Source organism: Papio anubis, chromosome 16, assembly GCF_008728515.1.
Source record: "Papio anubis isolate 15944 chromosome 16, Panubis1.0, whole genome shotgun sequence".
Classification (NCBI taxonomy): domain Eukaryota; kingdom Metazoa; phylum Chordata; class Mammalia; order Primates; family Cercopithecidae; genus Papio; species Papio anubis.
Window position 1 is genome coordinate 74,280,411 of NC_044991.1, and position 19,350 is coordinate 74,299,760.

The 19,350-nt window shown below is 44.8% G+C and overlaps 1 protein-coding gene across 3 annotated transcripts in view; it reads left to right on the forward strand.

Moving 5' to 3' along the window:
* Nucleotides 1-19,350, forward strand: part of EYA2 (EYA transcriptional coactivator and phosphatase 2) — a 297,682-nt gene that overhangs the window by 203,941 nt on the left and 74,391 nt on the right. For all 3 annotated transcript variants that reach the window (XM_003904648.2, XM_021920974.2, XM_009215985.4), the window contains one exon: nucleotides 1,861-1,944. In XM_003904648.2, coding sequence (XP_003904697.1) covers nucleotides 1,861-1,944 — 84 coding nt within the window. The remainder of the gene's footprint in view (nucleotides 1-1,860; nucleotides 1,945-19,350) is intronic.

Genomic DNA, 19,350 nt, shown 5'->3' on the forward strand with positions numbered 1-19,350 from the left:
TTACTGCAAAAATCAAAAATTAAATAAGGGTTGTAAGAGAAAGTTTAAGAAATCTCCCAGAACATTGATTAAAAAGACAGATTTATTTAAAAATATTGTGTACAAGGAAAGGCAATATCAACCCAAAAGGTTTGATTTGACTATTGGGAATTTCACAGAAAGAAAACAGTAGAAAAGATGGGAGGAAATTATTAAAAGAAATAAGAAAATAAAAATTTTCAGATCTATAGAAAGATACAAGTCATTGGTTTGAAAATGCTCAAGTGCCAAACAGAATTCATTAAAAAAAAACACCATACCCAGATATACCCTCATGGAATTTGAGGATACCAAGTATAAAGAAAAGATCCTTTAAAATTCTAGAAAGAAAAAAAAGTAAGACCTACAAGGACTGAGGAACAGTGAAATACCAGATTTCTCATCAGTGACCCTGGACACTTAAAAAATAATGATGAAAGAATTCTTTCAAAGATCTAGAGGATATTGTTTTCCAATTGGAATTCTGTACCCGGAGAAACTATAGAGAAAAAAAAAAGATATCATCAGATATTCAAGAATTCAGGAAGATTACTTTCCGTGTACCATTTCAGGAAAAGCAACTTAAGGATGTACTCAAGCAAAACAAGGAAGAAAACCAAGGAAAAGAAACTTGGGATCCAGAAAACAGTGGATCCAACCCAGAAATACAATGAAGGGAAGTCTGCAGCAAGCCTAAAAATGATCCAGTCCACATTGGAGCTTTCTATCGCTGAGGATAGACATCTCCAATATAGAGTGTGTGGCTGAATTTGACATTTTAATGAAGGTACATTGTTGCAAACAAGAAAAAAAATAATAAATTCTGACAAAAACAAAACAGTTACACCAGACAGGTATGATACATATATGAACAAACTGAGATATGACATGATTTTAATTATGATGGGGTACAAGTAAAGATAATGCATACAATGGTAGGGGCACTCTTCTTAAAGTTGATCTGGGGATATGACATTGGACACATAGAGAAGACAATGCAATCTTAGCATATTACTTGGCTCTGTAGTAAACAATAATCACAAAATGTAAATGTATATTACTAATTACCAACTTTTAAAGTTAACATAGGCAGAGTGCAGAAAATTTAGCCTTAGTTATAAAACCAATGTACAAACCAGTTTATCCTCATTGACTATACAAAAGTAAAGCTGCAGCTGATAGACATTAGAGGGGGAGGATGTATGGGAAAAGGTAGGGACTCCTATATCTATAGCTCCATATTTGTTTACCTTTTTAACCAAGGGAGAATGTCCAAGGAGAATTGGAATAGAGGGATGCACATATGAGAAAAATGTAAGTTTCCAGAGAAAGAACAGAGATTTCCATGAGCTAAACCCTCATCTTTTAAGACGGCCCAGTCAAAAGATATTGTCTCAAGTTGAAAAATCAGTAAGTCAGGGTATAAATATGTTACTTAGAATTATAGAGGTGATCACCAGACTTGCTAAAAACAGAAATAGTTGAGCGTATGGTGAACAGTGAATTTAAAATGGTAGTATTTTGTAAAACCAGTTATATGATTTTTGTTGTTGATTTTGGCCTGAATTCTCCTTGTTGAGCTTTTATATGGAAGGCAAGGACAGACTTCTTAATTCTGACATCTTTTGAGTTGATAAGAGCCCAAAAACTGGGCATCTGAATACACATGACACAGATAAGGTTGGATGGGGATTCATGACACACAGTGAGTTACATGTTTTGTAACCTAAAGATAATGTTTTTCAAGACTTCTTTTCCTCCAAAGGAATGAATTTCTGCAGACATTAAGTCAGATGCAAGTGAGTCCATTTGTCTCCATTCTCTTCCTCTCTTTCATCACAGCGTGTGTTCGTGTGGGACTTGGATGAGACAATAATTATTTTTCACTCCTTACTCACGGGGACTTTTGCATCCAGATACGGGAAGGTAAGAATCCATTTTGTCTCTCTCTCTCTCTCTCTCTCTTTTTGTTTTCAACATGACTGTCTGTCCAGCCAGTTTGTCCTGGGAATTGTGGGGACAGTTTATGAGGCAGCTTCTCCAACAAAAGCTGCCCTCTGGGGTCAGCCCAGGTTTAAAAATTCCTATGGCATTTTCCTTTCCCATGTGAAAATTTAATTAGCTTCCCCTTCTGTTGTCTCCTATGCCTTTTCTTCCAACGTTTGAAGCAATCAACATTTACTTAATAGGAAATACACTTATTGCCTTCAGCTGTCTCCCTTCCTAAAACAGTGGGCTATGCTGCAGCCAAAGCCAGTCATTCTAGCTAGAAAACGAGGTAAACTACTTTTCTTCTTCCCTGTTGTTTATCCTAGTGTCTCCGGCAAATGAATTTAATTTTCCTTCTGCTCTTTTGAGACAAGGGGGAGGCATTGTCAGCTTCAGTGTGGATCTTCGCAATCGTTTTGCAAATGTATCATCAACAAATTATGTTGGGGAACCATCTAGTTAGAATTCTAGGCAAATGCTATTGGCTGTTTGGTGGTACATGGAAGAGACCTTGAAACCACTTTAATAATGCAAAAATGAACTCAACTGCTAAAACCCAAACCTTGCCAATTATTTGGGTTCATCCCATGGGCTACTGAACAGACCACGAGTGGATGCCCTAGACATCTGTCATCTCTTCAGGGGGACGCATGGGGTGGACGGGCAGTACTTAAGATGACAGCCTAGTTTTCATCTCCTCAGAGGTGAGTGACCCACTGGCAGCTGCTTCCACGCATGGGTAGGAACCTTGAGACTTGCCAGCGCCTGGAAAATATTTCTGTTTCTGTTTAGAGACCAGGAATATGATTTGACATCACTTCATGGCTTTTCCAGCTGCTCATGTTTTTTATGGGGGTTATAACAAGCTGGATGTGTAATTAGCAAGATAGATTTATCGTCTGCCATTATGTTGTAAAGAATATAAAAATGGTGTTGGTGGTGCAGAAATCTCTTGCCGTGTAGGAATGCCGTTAATATGTCTAGCAGTGCCTGTGGGAAATCCGGCATGCATTTCTGGACCATGCACAGCTTAGGTAAAAGATGGCAGAGTCAAGAGCTGCTGAAAACACTGAAGAATGGGCTCCGCAGCCATTGCAAAAATTTGGGCTATCCCACAGGGGCCACAGTAGTAAGTTGCCCGCTAAGTCGCGATGTTTTATGGTTTTCCTAACCACTCCTGTAAAGTCACCTCCCCTGAGACACAGGCAGTCACTCGTCTTGCCCTTAGAGGCAGCCTGCTGTGAAGTTCCATAGCTCCGTGCAACAACTCAGTGTGGATTGTGTAGGGATGTGTGATCTTGGATATGATTTTTGTGTCTGTGTCTCACCAGCATTCCTTAAACCAAACTGTGGGCTCCCTCAAGTCAGGGACAAAGCCCTGAGTTCTTTCTGGGCCCTGTGTCCCCTGGCCCACGCCATTCTTCACTGCCAGCCACCTCTCTCCCACCTCACCACCCAATTCCAGCCATCTTCACCTTCAGCTCGGCTTCCTATCTGGTCTCCCAGCTTCCACTCCTGCCCACTGCAGCCCCCTACATTGGAGTCATCCTCAAATACAAGCTTGGCCATATCACTCTCCAGCCAAAAAATCTTCAGTGGCTTTGCCATTGACAAGCCTACCCCCAACCTCTGAAGTTCTTCATGAGTGGCCTCCTGCCCTACTCACCAGCCTCCTTTCCTGCTACTTACCCTGAGTTGTTTCCAGTCCTTGAACCTGCCACATTCTCTCCCATCGCTGCTGGGTTTCTCCCAGAAGATCCTGAGACAAGGAGTGAGTGCGGGTCGTCTATCTGGGAGGTAATCCCAGGAAGCACCGGGCACAGAGTGGGGAATTCAGGCAAGGAGGGAAAGGAAGCCAATACAGATTACACAAATATAATAGTTACTGCCGTGGGCGGCTGGGGCTCAGGCCCACCAGGGGCAGTGTTAACCCACCCAAGGAGTGAGGGAGCTGGGATATTTACCTGCAAATTCCCTTCCATCAAGGGTTGAAGGCTTTTCCTGGGAATTGTCTCCCTACACTTCTGGCCTGTCACCAAGAAGCCGCAGGGGGCAACCTTGGTGGCTCACACCTATAATCCTAGCACTTTGAGAGGCCGAAGTGGGAGGATTGCTTAAGGCCAGCCTGGGCAACATGGTGAGACCCCATTTCTTTAAAAAACTTAAAAATTAGCCTGGTGTGGTGGTGTGCACCTTTAGTCCCAGCTACTCAGGAGGCTGGGAAGGGAGGATCGCTTGAGCCTGCGGTGAGCTGTGACCGCACCACTGCACTCCAGCCTGGGCAACAGAGCAAGACCCTGTCTCAATCAATCAATCAATCAATAAAAAGAGAGCCCCAGGGTAGAGCATTGGAAATGCTAACTGTGGAAGACTTCTTCATATATGTACAGGAATGGTGACAGTTGAGAAGACATGGAGCAGGGGCACACTGGAAGCCTCTGCTATCATCTAAAATGTTCTTTTATTGAATTAAATGTTCTTTTATTGAATTAAATCCTACTTATCTTTCAGTTCTCATTTAAAATGTAGCTTCCTCCAAAAGGCCTTTCCTCACTACTCCTCTCCATCTAAATTGCGTCTTTCCTCATAACCGTGTTTTCCATTCATGTCATGATTATGTTTGTTGTACGTCTTCCTTCTAGACTATAAGCACCATAAGGGCAGAGACCACGAACATTGGTTTTTATCTCCCCAACCACACACAGTGCACAGGGCAGAATTGCTCAATAAATGTTCGTCCAATGAATGAATCAGGGCAATCCCCTAGAATGTTAAGCTGCATGAGGACAGGGACCTTTTGTTTGGTTTTATTGTGTTCATAGCTTTATCACCAGTGCATGGAACGCTGTCTCCCACTTAGTAGGTGTCAAGTAAATATTTGTTAAATGAAGGAAGGAAGGAAGGAAAATAGTATCAAAACAGAAATTTTTAACTGGTGGCCACTGACCAAATTCATACTGCAGATATTTCTCTTTGGCCCCCAGAGTGTTTGAAAAAATGTGAATGTGTCGCCAACATTTAAAAATCAGGAGATTGCAGACCGAAACAACCTAGATTTCCAGCTCTTCTTGAAAAATTAGGAATCTGGCATTCCTGCATTCCCCTGGGGCAGCAATCAACAGGAGCGGAGAAGGACTGCCCTCTTAGAGGGGGCGGACATTCTCCAGCCCATCACAGCCCCCACCTGGCCTGGTTAACCCATTCTTGGGACTCTCTGGCCCCATTGATATCTGAGTTTCAACATCCATCCTAGAATTACAGAATCATAGAAGATTAGAGCTAGAAGGACTTGAGAGACCATCATGTTCAGTTAGTGTCCATTGTCCATAAGGAGAAACTGAGGCTCAGAGGGAGTAAGATTATCCAAGAAAGCATGAGAATCAGACTCAAGCTCAGCTGCCTTCCTGTGTGATCTCTGGATGTCCAGGGAAAACTGAGGTGAAAAGCTCTTGGAGCACCCAGATCACCTGTGCCATCTTCATGACTCTCCTAGAATTTTCCATTCCCTCCTCCAGCTCTCACTAAGGTGAGGAATGAGTGTTTTCATTTGCTAAATCTAGCAACTTTCAGAGAGACCCAAAATAATTGTGACTTAAACAAGATGCAAGTTTGTTTCACTCCCCAGCAGTTCAGATGGAAGCAGTTCAAGCTGGGGAAACTGCTGTGCAGCACCAGAGACCACGGCCTCTACAGTCTTGTTCCCTGCCATTTTTTGGAGTGTCACCTGCATTGGCAAGATAAATTGTAGCTTACCCCCATGTCTGCATTCCAGCCAGTAAGAAGCAGGGATAGGAAAAGGAGGACTTGCCCCTCTCTTTTGATATTTTTATTTTCTTGCCCCTCTTTTTTTATTATTTTTATTAATTTTTTTAGAGACAGGGTCTTGCTTTGTTGCCCAGGCTAGAGTGCAGTAGCACAGTCATAGCTCACTGTAACCTCAAACTCCTCACTCAAGTAATCCTCCCACCTCAGTTTCCTGAGTAGCTGGGACTACAGGCAAGTGCCACCATGCCCAGCTAATGTGTGAAAATTTTTTGTAGAGATGGAGTATTACTGTGTTGCCCAGGCTGGTCTTGAACTCTTGGGCTCAAGTGATTCTCTCACCTCAGCCTCCCCAAATTCTGGGATTACAGGCCTGAGCCACCACACCCAGCAAGCCCCTCTTTTTTAAAGACCAGACTCAGAAGTTGCAGGCATCACTTCTGCTCTTATCCTATTGGGCAGAACTTGGTCAGGTGGTCTCATCTAGCTGCAAGGGAGTCTGTGAAATGTAGTCTTTATTTGAGGCAGTCATGGCCAGTTAAAATTTAGAGATTCTATTACTCTGAGAGGGAGAAAAGAAGAATGGGTATTAGAGGACAACTAGCAATTTCTAGCCCAAAGTACCGTATAGTAAAAGGAAAAACAATTAAATAGAAAACTAATGAGGAAAAATAAAATTAGTTATGTTTGAGAGGCCTGAGGGGCCACAAGATTTGTAGGTCTGAAGCTCCAGAGAGAGGTCTGCACTATGGCTCTAAGCTTGGATGTCAGAGAAGTAATAAGGATCTAGAGGAGAACTGTGAGCCCCATTTTGCAGACAGAGTAACTGAAGTTATGTAGTTGGTGGGATATTCATGACAGAACCAAAACTCATGGCCTCACCTTCTGGCTCACAGTTCTTTCTCTCTGTACTTCCCCGGCACTGCAGCCATGTGAAACTTGTTATTAATAGCTGTCATCAAGTATGAGACTCAGTTTGAAGTACAACATATTTAAGCTACGAAGAAAATTTATTGTAGCACAATAATTGAAAAACCCAGGGATACCTGGGATTCAGGTCTGGCTGGATCCAGATGGTTAAGCAATGTTCTTAGGTCATTCTGTATCTCTCAGCCAATTTTCTCCATGTGGTAACTCCCTCTCAGCAATCCCAACTAAAAACTGGAAACTTCTAGTACCCACATTCCAGCACAGTTTCTAGGCTTGAATCTCAATGTCCCAAACTGGGTCACATGCCCATCCATATGCCAACCTCTGTAGCTCTGGCCAGCCAAATCAAGAGCCCACTCCTGGCATGGGAATGGAGGGGCAGATCAGCTCCACCACAACCAAATAGAGTGAGGAGAGGGATGGTCCCCCAAGGGAAACTGGAGTAATCCTTCCAGAAAAGCATGAAGGCCATGGATGTGCAGTGAATGGGCACTGGATGCCAAGATCCCCTGAACATCCATGACAAGAACCAGCAACACTTTGCTTGTGGCCATCGTGCTGCGCACCATGCAGGAAGCCAAAATCATTAATAGTACCAGCCAGATGGGGGACTTGCTGTTTATTTGGGGAACTGAGACCAACAAAGCTAAAATGATTGGGAAATGATTCAAAATAGGGTGTTTGAATTTTAAGACAGAAACTGGGCTGCCTTCCTGTTCCCAATCAAGGGATGTGCTGCTTGAGGCTGTCATCTCTTCACTTCCTTTCCATTTCTTCCTCCCCAGTGCTCAGAGCCAGAACATCCCTTTGGTAGCTGTATCTCCCAGCATCTTGTGGATCCATTAGACATTCCCTGGAGAGCTGGAGCAGCCAGTGACTGCCGCCTCTTTCCTAACCCCTCCTTTCCCCTACCACCCACCTCCGCAGTCTCTGAACTCTGTTTTTTTCCAGCTGGTATTAGGCAAACGCAAGGTGGTCAAGAGCCTTTGCCTGTGGCCAGGAAGGGATTCTAAAAGGGATTAGTCAGTTTTCCTCCAGGGATTCCTGGGGAGTCGCTCTGATTCCTCCTTTTGTGCCCTGTCTTCTAGGCAGCCCACTACCAATATGAAGCTCAACTCCAGGACCTGTTGCTGTTGTTAATAACAGTTTTATGGAGATACAATCCACATATCATAATTTGCCCTTTCAATGTGTATAATTCAGTAATTTTTAGTATGTTCACACAGTTGTACAACCATCACCTGAGAGGGAGAAAAGAAGAATGGGTATTAGAGGACAACTAGCAATTTCTAGCCCAAAGTACCGTATGGTAAAAGGAAAAACAATTAAATAGAAAACTAATGAGGAAAAATAAAATTAGTTATGTTTGAGAAGCGTAAGGGACCACAAGATTTGTAGGTCTGAAGCCACTCTAATTTAGAATATTTTCATCACCCCAAAAAGAAACCCTATACTCATTAGCAGTCACCACCCCCCCATTTCCTCGTCCCCCTAGCCCCTGACAACCACTAATCTACTTTCTTTCTCTACAGATTTGCCTCTTCTGGATATTTCATATAAAGGGAATCACACAGTACATGTGATCATCTGTGTTGTAGCATGTATCAGTACTCTATTCCTTTTTATGGCCACATAATTTTCCATTGTGTATTAGTCCATTTTCACACTGCTATAAACAAATATTCGAGACTGGGTAATTTATAAAGGAAATAGGTGAAATCGATTCACAGTTCTGCATGGCGGGAGAGGCCTCCGGAAAGTTAGTGATCATGGCAGAAGAGGAAGCAAACACTTCCTTCTTCACAAGGCAGTAGGAGAGAGAAAGTGCAGAGTGAAGGGGGAAGACCCCCTTATAAAACCATCAGACCTAGTGACAACCCACCCACCACGAGAACAGCATGGGGGAAACCACCCCCACGATCCAGTCACCTCCCACGAGGTTCCTCCACCAACACATGGGGATTACAATTTGGATTATGATTCAAGATGAGATTTGGGTTGGGACACAGAACCAGACCGTATCACATTTCATGGATAAACTATATTTTGTCTATCCATTGATCAGTTGGATAGTTGAAGTTTGGGCCATTATGAGTAATGCTGCTATGGACGTTGGCATACAAGTATTTGCATGTGCATATGTTTTTAATTATCTTAGGTATATGCCTAGGAGTGGAATTGCTGGGCCACATGGTAACTCTAGATTTAACACTTTCGAGGAACAGCCAGATTATTTTCCACAGTGACTGTATCATTTTACATTCCCATCAGCCATATAAAATGGCTCCAATTTCTCCACATCCTCATCAATATGTTGTTGTCTGTCTTTTTGGCTATAGTCTTAGTAAGTATGAAGTGGTATCTCATTGTGGGTTTGACTGGCATTTCCCTAATAATGTTGACAAATGACTAGTGATGTTTTTATGTGCTTATTGGCCATTTGTATATCTTCTTTGGAAAAATATTTATTCAAATCTTTTGCTCATTTTTAATTGGTTTGTCTTTATATCATTATAAGAGTTTTTATATATCTGGATACCAGTCTGTTGTCAGATATGTGATTTGCAGATATTTTCTCTCTCATTCTGTGAGTTGTCTTTCCATTTTCTTTGTGGTGTCCTTTGAAATACCGAGCTTTTTATTTTTACGAAGTGCAGTTTATGTATATTTTCTTTGTTTACTTTTGCTTTTGGTGTCATATCTGAGATCCTATTGCCTAAACTAGGTCACAAAGATTTACTTCTGCACTTTCTTCTAAGAATTTTCTCATTTTAGCTCTTACATTTAGATCTGTGATCCATTTTGAGTTCATTTGCGTGTATGATGTGAGGCAGGGGTGCAACCTCATTCTTTTACCTATGACCATCAAGTCATCCCAGTAGCATTTGTTGAAAAGACTCTTCTTTCCCCCACTGAATTGTCTCAGCATCCTGTCAGAAAATCAACTGGCAGCCAGGTGCAGTGGCTCACACCTGTAATCCCAGCACTCTGGGAAGTCCAGGCAGGTGGATTACATGAGGCCAGGAGTTCAAGACCAGCCTGGCCAGCATGGTGAAACTCCATCTCTACTAAAAATACAAAAATTAGCCAGATGAGATGGTGCACGTCTGTAACCCCAGCTACTTGGGAGGCTTAGGCATGAGAATTCCTTGAACCCAGGAGGTGGAGGCTGCAGTGAACCGAGATCATGCCATTGCACTCCAGCCTGGGCGACAGAGCCAGACTCTATCTCAAAAATTAAAAAAAAAAAAATCAATTGGCCATAAATGTGTTTATTTCTTGACTCTTAATTTTATCCCATAGATCTATATCTATGCCCTTATGCCAGTACCACAGTGTCTTGATTACTATAGCTTTGTAGTAAGTTTCCAAAATGGAAACTAACAGTCCTCCAGCTTTGTTCTTATGACCAGTCTTGACCTTTATAATTGGCATCTCCATTGGTTTTACTTTTTGTGGTTTCAACACAGCCTTTGCACTTGCTGTTGTTCTCTGTGCCAGGAATGCCCATCTCCCCATTTTCTACATGGCTCCTTTATTCATGAATCTGCCCAGTGGCTGGGCACAGTGGTTCACGCCTGTAATCCCAGCACTTTGGGAGGCTGAGGCAGGCAGATCACTTGAGGCCAGGAATTCGAAACCAGCCTGTCCAACATGATGAAACCCTGTCTCAACTAAAAATGTAAAAATTAGCTGGGCATGGTGGCGGGCACCTGTAATCCCAGCTACTCGGGAGGCTGAGACAGGAGAATTACTTGAACCTGGGAGGCAGAGGTTGCAGTGAGCCGAGATCATGCCACTGAACTCCAGCCTGGGTGACAGAGCAAGACTGTGTTTGAAAAAAAAAAAGGGAACCTGCCTTCAAACAAGCTTTATCTCTTCAAACAAGCTTTATCACCACCCGATGCATTAAATATGTATTATTTATTACCTGCCCTCTCCAACACACACACATTTGAATGTAAACTCTATGAAAACAAGCACCAGGGCCAGGATTAGCATTTTGTAGGCACAAAATTTAAGTGGGTACTGAAAAACAGAGTAATCAAGCTCAATCATATTTTAATGCAATATTTTAAAAACCAAAATTGATGCCAAAAAATCGATCGTGAAAGAAAATCAAAATGTAAATAAAGACCAGTGGTTGTGTGTGTTACAGCCCTGCGTTATTGTGCAATGGGAACAGTTTCCAATCAGCCCCTGACTCCCTGGCCCGAGTGGCTGTTACCTCTCCACAAGGCAGGTTTATGAGCCTTGGCAATGGTGGGAACAGATTGGCCAACAAGGGGCTTTATATATAGTCATCTTTTGGTTTTTGTTTTTTGGGTTTTTTTACTGTAGAGCTTTTATTAACTTTTTCCACTTGAGTCAAAATACAGAAAAATGTTTTGATAAGTGTATGTAGGGGCCACATTTTTCCTTTTGCCTCAGGCCCTGTGGCTTGGCCTGGCATGGCAGGCACCAGGGTGGTCTGCCTCCCAGCTGTAGCCCCCGGACCTAGCACAGGGCCTGGCACATGGTAGGAGCTCAGTAAATGTTTGTTGGTTACATGACTGTAATCAAGGGAATATTTTAAGTGTTAGTAGCAGGGAGGGACCTCAACCCACACAGCATGCATGAAATAGAATTTTGGTTTTCTGTAATGCAGTCGAATTCCTAGTTCCAGCCTTTGTTCTGCTGGGTTCTTTTTCCTTCCTCCCCAGGTTGTATCAGACTTCCAGGGAGCTCACAAAGCACCCAGGGACTGGGTGAGAGCCCATGGACCACGAGTCCTCTGTCCACTTACGACACTGCTGACATGTGTCTGATTCCTGTCCCTAGGGGTGCTTCAGGTCTGGTGGGATCTGGAATCTCAGTGAGGCTAGCTGTGGTCATATCTGCCCGACCCCCGGCCCAGACTGTCACTCTCTTAGGTTTTACCTCTTGGCACACGTGGCAGGGGAGGGAGGCCTCTGAAAACCCCTTTCCATCCTTCAGCTGTTAGAAGTCAGGACAAGAAACCAATGCCACTTGCTTACCACCCCAAGGCCCAAAAGCTCAAAATCTGCGGCCTTATGAATGGGAGGCTGGAAAACAGGGAAGTGAGGGAGCAAAAAGAGAGTAACAACTCACGTCTCGCCCACGTCCTTGTTGGCGGATACATCAGATCCTTCAGGGAGCAAATTGGAGTAGAAGGGAGTGTTGGGAAAAAGGAGGCATTTGCAGTTGTCACAGTGATTGGGGGCAAAACAAACCCATGAATCAACCCACGAAGATACCATTAGTGGTCTCCATAGAAATTTATGCATTTCCTCATTTTATTCAACAAATATTTATCAAGTGCCCCCTGCATGCCAGGTATACTGTTCTAGGCCCTGGGGATGCAGCAGGGAACAAAGTCCATTAAAAACTCTGCCCTCATGGAGCTGATATCCTTTTGGAGAGGAGGGAAGATAAGCAAGATGCATAGAAATGCAAGCGGCCAGGCACAGTGGCACACACTTGTAATCCCAGGACTTTGGGAGGCTGAGGCGGGCAGATGACTTGAGGCCTGGAGTTCAAGACCAGCCTGCCCATTATGGTGAAACCCTGTCTCTACTAAAAATACAAAAATTAGCCAGGCATGGTGGCACGCACCTGTAGTCCCAGCTTTCTGGAAGGCTGAGGCACGAGAATTACCTAAACCCAGGTGGCAGAGGTTGCAGTGAGCCGAGATCATGCCACTGTACTCCAGCCTGGACAACAGAGTGAGACTCTGTATCAAAAAAAAAGAAAGAAATCCAAGGCCAGGCATGGTGGTGCATCCCTATAATCCCAGCACTGTGGGAGGTTGAGACAGGAGGATTGCTTGAGGCCAGGAGTTCAAGACCAGCCTGGGCAACATGAGACCCTGTCTCTAAAAAAAGAAAAAGAGAAAGAAAAAACAGAAGAGAAGAAGAAAGAAGAAGAAAAGAAAAAGAAGAGAGAAGGAAGAAGGAGAAGAAAGAAGTAGGAGGAGGAAGAGGAGGAGGAGGAGGAAGGGAAGGGAAGGAGAAAGAAGAAGAAAGAAGAAGAAATAATAATCCAGAGAAAAAGAGAAGTTGAAATTAAATTTGAGAAAATGTGGCCAGGGAAGGAGGCTGCACAGAGAAGCTAAATTTTGAATAAGGCCTGAAGGAAGTGGAGAAACAGCAATCTAGTGGAAGGCAGAGGGAATGGCACATGCAAAGGCTCTGCAGCAGAAGTTTGCCTGGGGAGTTTGAGGGACAGCAGGGAGGCCAGTGTGGCTGGAGGAGAGCAGACTTTGACTCTGAAGTGGGAGCTGGTGGAGATTTGGAGTAGAAGGACAGAGTCTGCCCTGGTTTCAATATAGTTTGTTGAGCCTCACCAAGTCTCCTGTTGAAATTTCATCCCCATTGTCTAAGGTAGGGCCTAAAGGGAGGTGTTTGGATCCTGGAGGCGGATCCCTTATTAATGGCTTGGTGCCATTCTTGCAGGAGTCAGTGAGTTCTCTTAGTTCCCATGAGAACTCGTTGATGAAAAGAGCCTGGCAGCTCCCTCCCCTCTCTCTCTTCCTCTCTCTCCACATGTGATCTGCACATGCTGGCTCCCCTTTGCTTTCCACCATGAGTGGAAGCAGCCTGAGTCCTCACCAGATGCAGATGCTGGTGCCATGCTTCCTGTACAGCCTGCCAAACTGTGACCCAAATAAACCTCTTTTCTTTAACAATTCCCTAGCCTCAGATATTCCTTTATAGCAACATAAATGGATGAAGATGGAATCTGAGTTCCATTGTTATTTATCTTTATTTTTTATTTATTTATTTTAGAGACAGGGTCTTGCCCTGTCACCCAGGCTGGAGTGCAGTGGCACGATCATAGCTCACTGCTGCCTCAACCTCCTGGGCTCAAGCAGTCCTCTCACCTCAGCCTCCCAAGTAGCTGGGACTACAGGTACATACCACTGTGCCCAGCTAATTTATTTTTAAGAGAAGAGAGTTCTCACTGGCTGGTCTCAAACTCCTGGGCTCAAGCGATCCTCCCACCTCAGCCTTCCAAAGTGCTGGGATTACAGGCGTGAGCTACCGCGTCTGGCCCGAGTTGCATTCTTAAGGAAATCCCTCTGGTTGCTCCCCGGGGAGAGGAGAGTAAAAAGTGACCAGGTTGGAATCCTGGCGATGGGTGAGGAGGCTACTGCGCCAGTTTATCTGAAAGACTGAACTGGTCTTTCTCAGCTTGCTCTTCTCTCCACCCAGGGAGTGGAGATGGAGGCAGGGAGGAGCACAGTGGGCTGGGTATATTTTGGAGACAGACCAGCCACAGATAAAGAAGGTAAAGGGAGTCCTAATTCTCACCACTAAGCTGCAAAGATGCCCTGTTTTCCATCCAGGGTCTCCCCCTGAAGAGACCTGATTGCTTCTACCCTTATTGGCAACCAGCCAATTCCTCCAGAACAAATTCCTCAAGCTTTACTGCACATTTCCTATACACCAAGCACTCACTATCAACTTTATTATTTTCTTAAGTTAAGCCTCAAATGCACAGCATGAGTTATTCATATTCTTTGTCCACACAAGGCCCCTTTCTTGTTTCACGTAGGTACCAATGTGTTTCCTTTTAAACCTATTTGTGCTCCTTTCCCTCCTGTCCGTATATAGCTCAGTGTATAGCCTTTTGTTTGTTTCCTGTAAAATATACATTCTCTGTGTGTGTGCATTCATTTCTTACGTGTCTAGGTGGCATTGTTTAAATACCCTGTGTTTCTTACCTTTCTCCCTCTGCGCTATGGTTTTACTTATTTATTTCTGAGACAGGGGTCTCGTCATGTTGCCCAGGCTAGTCTCGAACTCCTGGGCTTAAGTAATCCTCCTGCCTCAGCCTCCCAAAGTGCTGGGATTACAAGCATGAGGTACCACACCCTGCCTGCACTATGGTTTTAGATCCTCCCACATTGTCATACATACAACTCTGTCACTCTAACACAGCAGTTTTCAACCAGAGGAAGTTTTGGCCCCCGGGGGACGTTTGGCAATGTCATAAACATTTTTGGGAAATGGGTTACTACTGAAATGGGGTACTATAAACATTTTTGGGAAATGGGGTACTATAGAGGCCAAGGATGCTGCTACACATCCCACAATGCACAGGACAGCCCCACAGCAAAGGATGATTGAGCCCTCAGGTCCATAGTGCTGCGGCTGGGGGCCTGCATCTGACCGCTGCACAAAGTCCCAGGTGCTCCAGGTCTTCCTTATGTCCCCTGTCTTCAGGGAGGACACTCAGGCTTCCCCAGCTCCACATTAGCACAGACAGAACTGTGATGAGCGACCTTTATGCACTGCTCTGGCTTTACACCCTCTCTCTCCTTTAATCCCCACCATGAATCTATAAGGCCCAGCTGCTCCCTTTATACCCATTTCCAGAGAAACTGAGGCCCAGAAAGATGATGTGACCCAGTCATGGTCACCCAGCTTAGGAGGGATGAAAGCCAGGAAGTGGCCCACTGCTCTTTAATTTATTTTTTATTTTATTTTTCTGAGACAAGGTCTCACTCTGTCACTCACGCTGAAGCACAGTGGTGCAAACACGGCTCACTGCAGCCTCAACCTCCTGGGATCAAGCGATCCTCTCAGCTCAGCCTCTTGTGTAGCTGGGACCACAGACGTGTACCACCATGGCCAGCTAATTTTTCATGTTTTTTGTAGAGACAGGGATCTCACTTTCCCCAGGCTGGTCTCGAATCCTGGGCTCAAATCCCAAAGTGCTGTGATTACAGGTGTGAGCCACCATGTCCAGCCACCCCACTGCTCTTAACCACATAACATGTCCCTGGTGATCCATGTGACTGTCTCAAGGGTAAAAATTAAAAGCCTCTGGAATGAATTCTTCTGCTGTCTCTTAGCTCACAGAGCACAGGGACTGGGTCTGCTGTGTTCACAGCTTTATCCTGATACCCAGCACAGTGCCTGGCACCTCCACTGGACAAATATTTGTTGAATAAACAAATAAACAAAGGGCTGCCAGGTAGGGAGTTTTCACTTGTGTGATGGCAAACACAGCAGAAATAAGATTCCAGGACATTCACCCACAAGGGAGCAGACAGCCACGTATGTGACAAGCAGGGGCCTGGCAGCCTCTGTCTCAGACTGAGATGCTTCGTGCCCACTAGCCTGGCCTCACCCAGAGCCTGGCCTACAGCAGGGTCTCAGCAAAAGCTTTACAATTTTGTTCTCAGACATCGCATCCATCCCCTCCTTCCTGAAAATGTCTTTGTTCTACTGTTCTTCATGACAGTTTGGCTGCGTATCTAATTTTTGTTTGGAAATAATAATTTTCCTTCGTAGTTTTAAGGCATTTTCCCATTGACTCTGGCTTCCAGAGAATCAGTGACAGGTGCAGTTGGTCCTGACTGAAGTAGGTCAGAAGGTGCTGAGAGAGACGTCTTGAAGAAGTGAAATTGATAAAATACCTGGTACCTCTGAATGTACCGAGAGGATTTTTAAAAGATCATTATTAATTCCAGGGGAAAATGAAAGGCATGAAAAGGAATCGTAGTGTACTGCCTGGCTTAGCTGTGTTGTCCGTCGGCTACATAACAAATCACCCTAAGACTTAGTGGTGTAAAACAATAAGCATTTATTCAGCTCGTGAGATTGTGAGTTGGCAGAGAGGTTCTACTGAGCTACACTGGACTCTTGCATGTGTCTGCAGGGTCAGCTAGTAGATTCGCTGGTAGAGAATGGCCTCAGCTGGGACAACTTGTCTCTGCTTCATGGGGTCTCTCACCCTCCAGCAGGCAAGTCCAGGCTTTTCCTCGTGGCCTAAGCAGTGTTCCTTTCAAGGAGAGAGACCCATCTTTAGTCCTCCATTTGGAACTGGCGTGCTAGGAAAGGTGAGCAGCACTGTACCCTGCGGCTTAGAAACGCGCCCAGATCATTTCTGCTGCATTCTGTCAGCAAAAGTAAACATAAGTCAGGCCAGATTTAAATGGAGCAGTAACCCCACCTCTTGAAGGGAGGAGCTTTACTGTCACACTGCAAAGGGTGAAGATGCGAGGACACTGAGTCATCAAAGCAGTCAGCCTATGCAGTAGTCACCGCAGCATGAACTCTGACTACTAACCCAATAAAAGCCATTCACTCTTGGGAAGCCGAGGTAGGCAGATCACTTGAGCCCAGGAGTTTGAGACTAGCCTGGGCAAAATGGCAAAATCCCATCTGTACCAAAAAAAAAACAAAAAAAAAATCAAAAAATTAGCCAGGCGTGGTGGTGTGCACCTGTAGTCCTAGCTACTCGGGAGGCTGAGGTTAAAGGATCCCTTGACCCCAGGGGTTAGAGGCTACAGTGAGCCGAGGTGGTGCCATTGCACTCCAGTCTGGCCAACAGAGCAAGACCACTGTCTCAAGAAAACAAACAAAGCCGTGACTCTATTTAGGAGGAAAAGAGAATGAGAAGGATGCATATGTGCTATAAAGGTAGCAAGAAGAAAATCTACATTGGCCATAGTGGGATCAAATAATGCCTCAAAGTGAAAAATCAAAGACCGTGTAATTATAACCATGCAATTTAGAGACAGGGCAGTGAGTATCAAGATAATGAATGAAGGAAAGAGTTGAAGGTGAAGGTGATGACAAAGGGGGAATAGAGGGCATGGCAGGGAAACTGCAGTCTTATAACAAGCCTTGTGGAACTTTTTGAGTATTTAATTTGATAAAATTTTAAACTATTAAAAAGTAAATGATTTAACTTGATTGTATTATGCATATAAAAGAATGAGTTATGCAAGACTACATCTGCTCAGCTCCTTGCTGAGAGTAGAGACTAGGCATAGATTGGAGAAAGAAGGTATCCACATGGCTGAGATAGTCAAGGAAGACTTCCCATAAGAGGAGGCATCAGCTGAGACTTCAAAACTAGGCCAAAAAAAAGCACTTAGGCACGTTTGAGAGTTTACAGTTCACTCTTATTATTTGACTTAATTCCAAAACCACCTTCTTGAGGTGAATAAATCAGGAATTATTGTTACTCTTTTTATTTTGCAAATGAGACAACAGTTCCAGGGAAGTTGAGGGACTTGCCTGAGGCTCCAGAAGCAGGGAGTGGCTCCAAAAGTTAGATTTTATGTTCACTCTTTTTTTTTATGTTCACTCTTTTATTTATTTTTTTATTTTTTTTGAGACGGAGTGTTGTTCTGTCGCCCAGGCTAGAGTGCAGTGGTGCGATCTTGGCTCACTGCAACCTCTGCCTCCCAGGTTCAAGTGATTCTTCTGCCTCAGCCTCCCTAGTAGCTGGGATTACAAGCATGCACCACCAGGCCTGGATAATTTTTGTATTTTTAGTAGAGACGGGGGTGTCACCATGTTGACTAGGCTAATCTCAAACCCCTTACCTCAAGTGATCCGCCCCCTCAGCCTCTCAAAGTGCTGGGATTACAGGTGTGAGCCACCATGCCTGGCCAGATTTTATGTCCAAATGCAACAAAAGCTGGCTGTGGCTAACTTAACCACAAGGAGATTGATTGGGAGAGTATGAAGGAGTTTTCACGATCTGGGAAAATAATGGGAGGAAGCTCCCTTGGGGCTCCCAAGGAGCAGGAGCTGATGAGGTGGCACCTTTAGGCCTTACAGCTACTGTTTTATCCTTGAATTGCTCCAGTCACCGGAGAGAGGGGCTGATCAGCTGTGCCTGGGACCTGTGCCCGCCTCTCAGCTAGGCAGGGTTAGACACCTTGATAGACAGCCCACCAAGCTACCTGCAGTGCGGCAGGCAGTTCCCCATGAGAAACCCAAGGAGCTGTTAGCAGAAAGAATGAGAATGGATGAGCGGCGGAAACGACGGGTGATCCCGCCAGGAGCAGAGCCAGCCTGTGAAAGGTGGGAAGTGCTGTAGCCTGAGCTTAGAAACGAACCCAGATCACACACTTTGTATTCACCCACTGCAAACGTCATTCCCAGGCTGAGATTTCTCCAGAGAGAGAAATGCCCCGTATCTGCCACCAGCATCCCCCTCCTTAAGGGAAATCCACTCTCCTGAGACACACAGACCATAATGCTTCTGCTTTTCAGAGCGAATCACTGCCTCGGACATAGCTGAGCCCACATCAAATTCCTAGATTTGTGTGTGTGTGTGTGTGTGTGTGTGTGGATATACTATGGTTTCAAGGGGGACATCTCCGCTGTGCTTCTGGGGTTTCTTATTTAAATGGAACTGGGTGTCATTCAAAGTAGCAGTGGCTGGGGTCACCAAAAGTTCCCTGACTTGTCTTTTTAGTGACCAACCACACAGATGTCTGTCTGTTCCATGACTTTGGGACTCATGAGTCAGCTTTTCTGTGGGTGGAGAAGGGGCAGAACTCACAGGGAGCCTCAGAGGCTCTCTGGAAGACACGTGTTGGTGTGATGACTGCAGAAACACACCATCCTCTCATCCCTGGGGGCAGGGGCAGGCGAATGCCCATGTCACAGGTGAGAACCCTGAGGCTCACCTTACTGAAGTGCCTGCACTCAAAGCCTCTGGAAAAGGTCTTTCGCACAGGGTTTTCTGTCCCCCTTTAAGGCTGACGTTTTTAGCCTTTCCTCTTCAGAAGGCATGAAAAGCTTCGGCCTTGGCCGGGCACGGTGGTTCATGCCTGCAATCCCAGCACTTTGGGAAGCTGAGGTGGGTGGATCACCTGAGGTCAGGAGTTCGAGACCA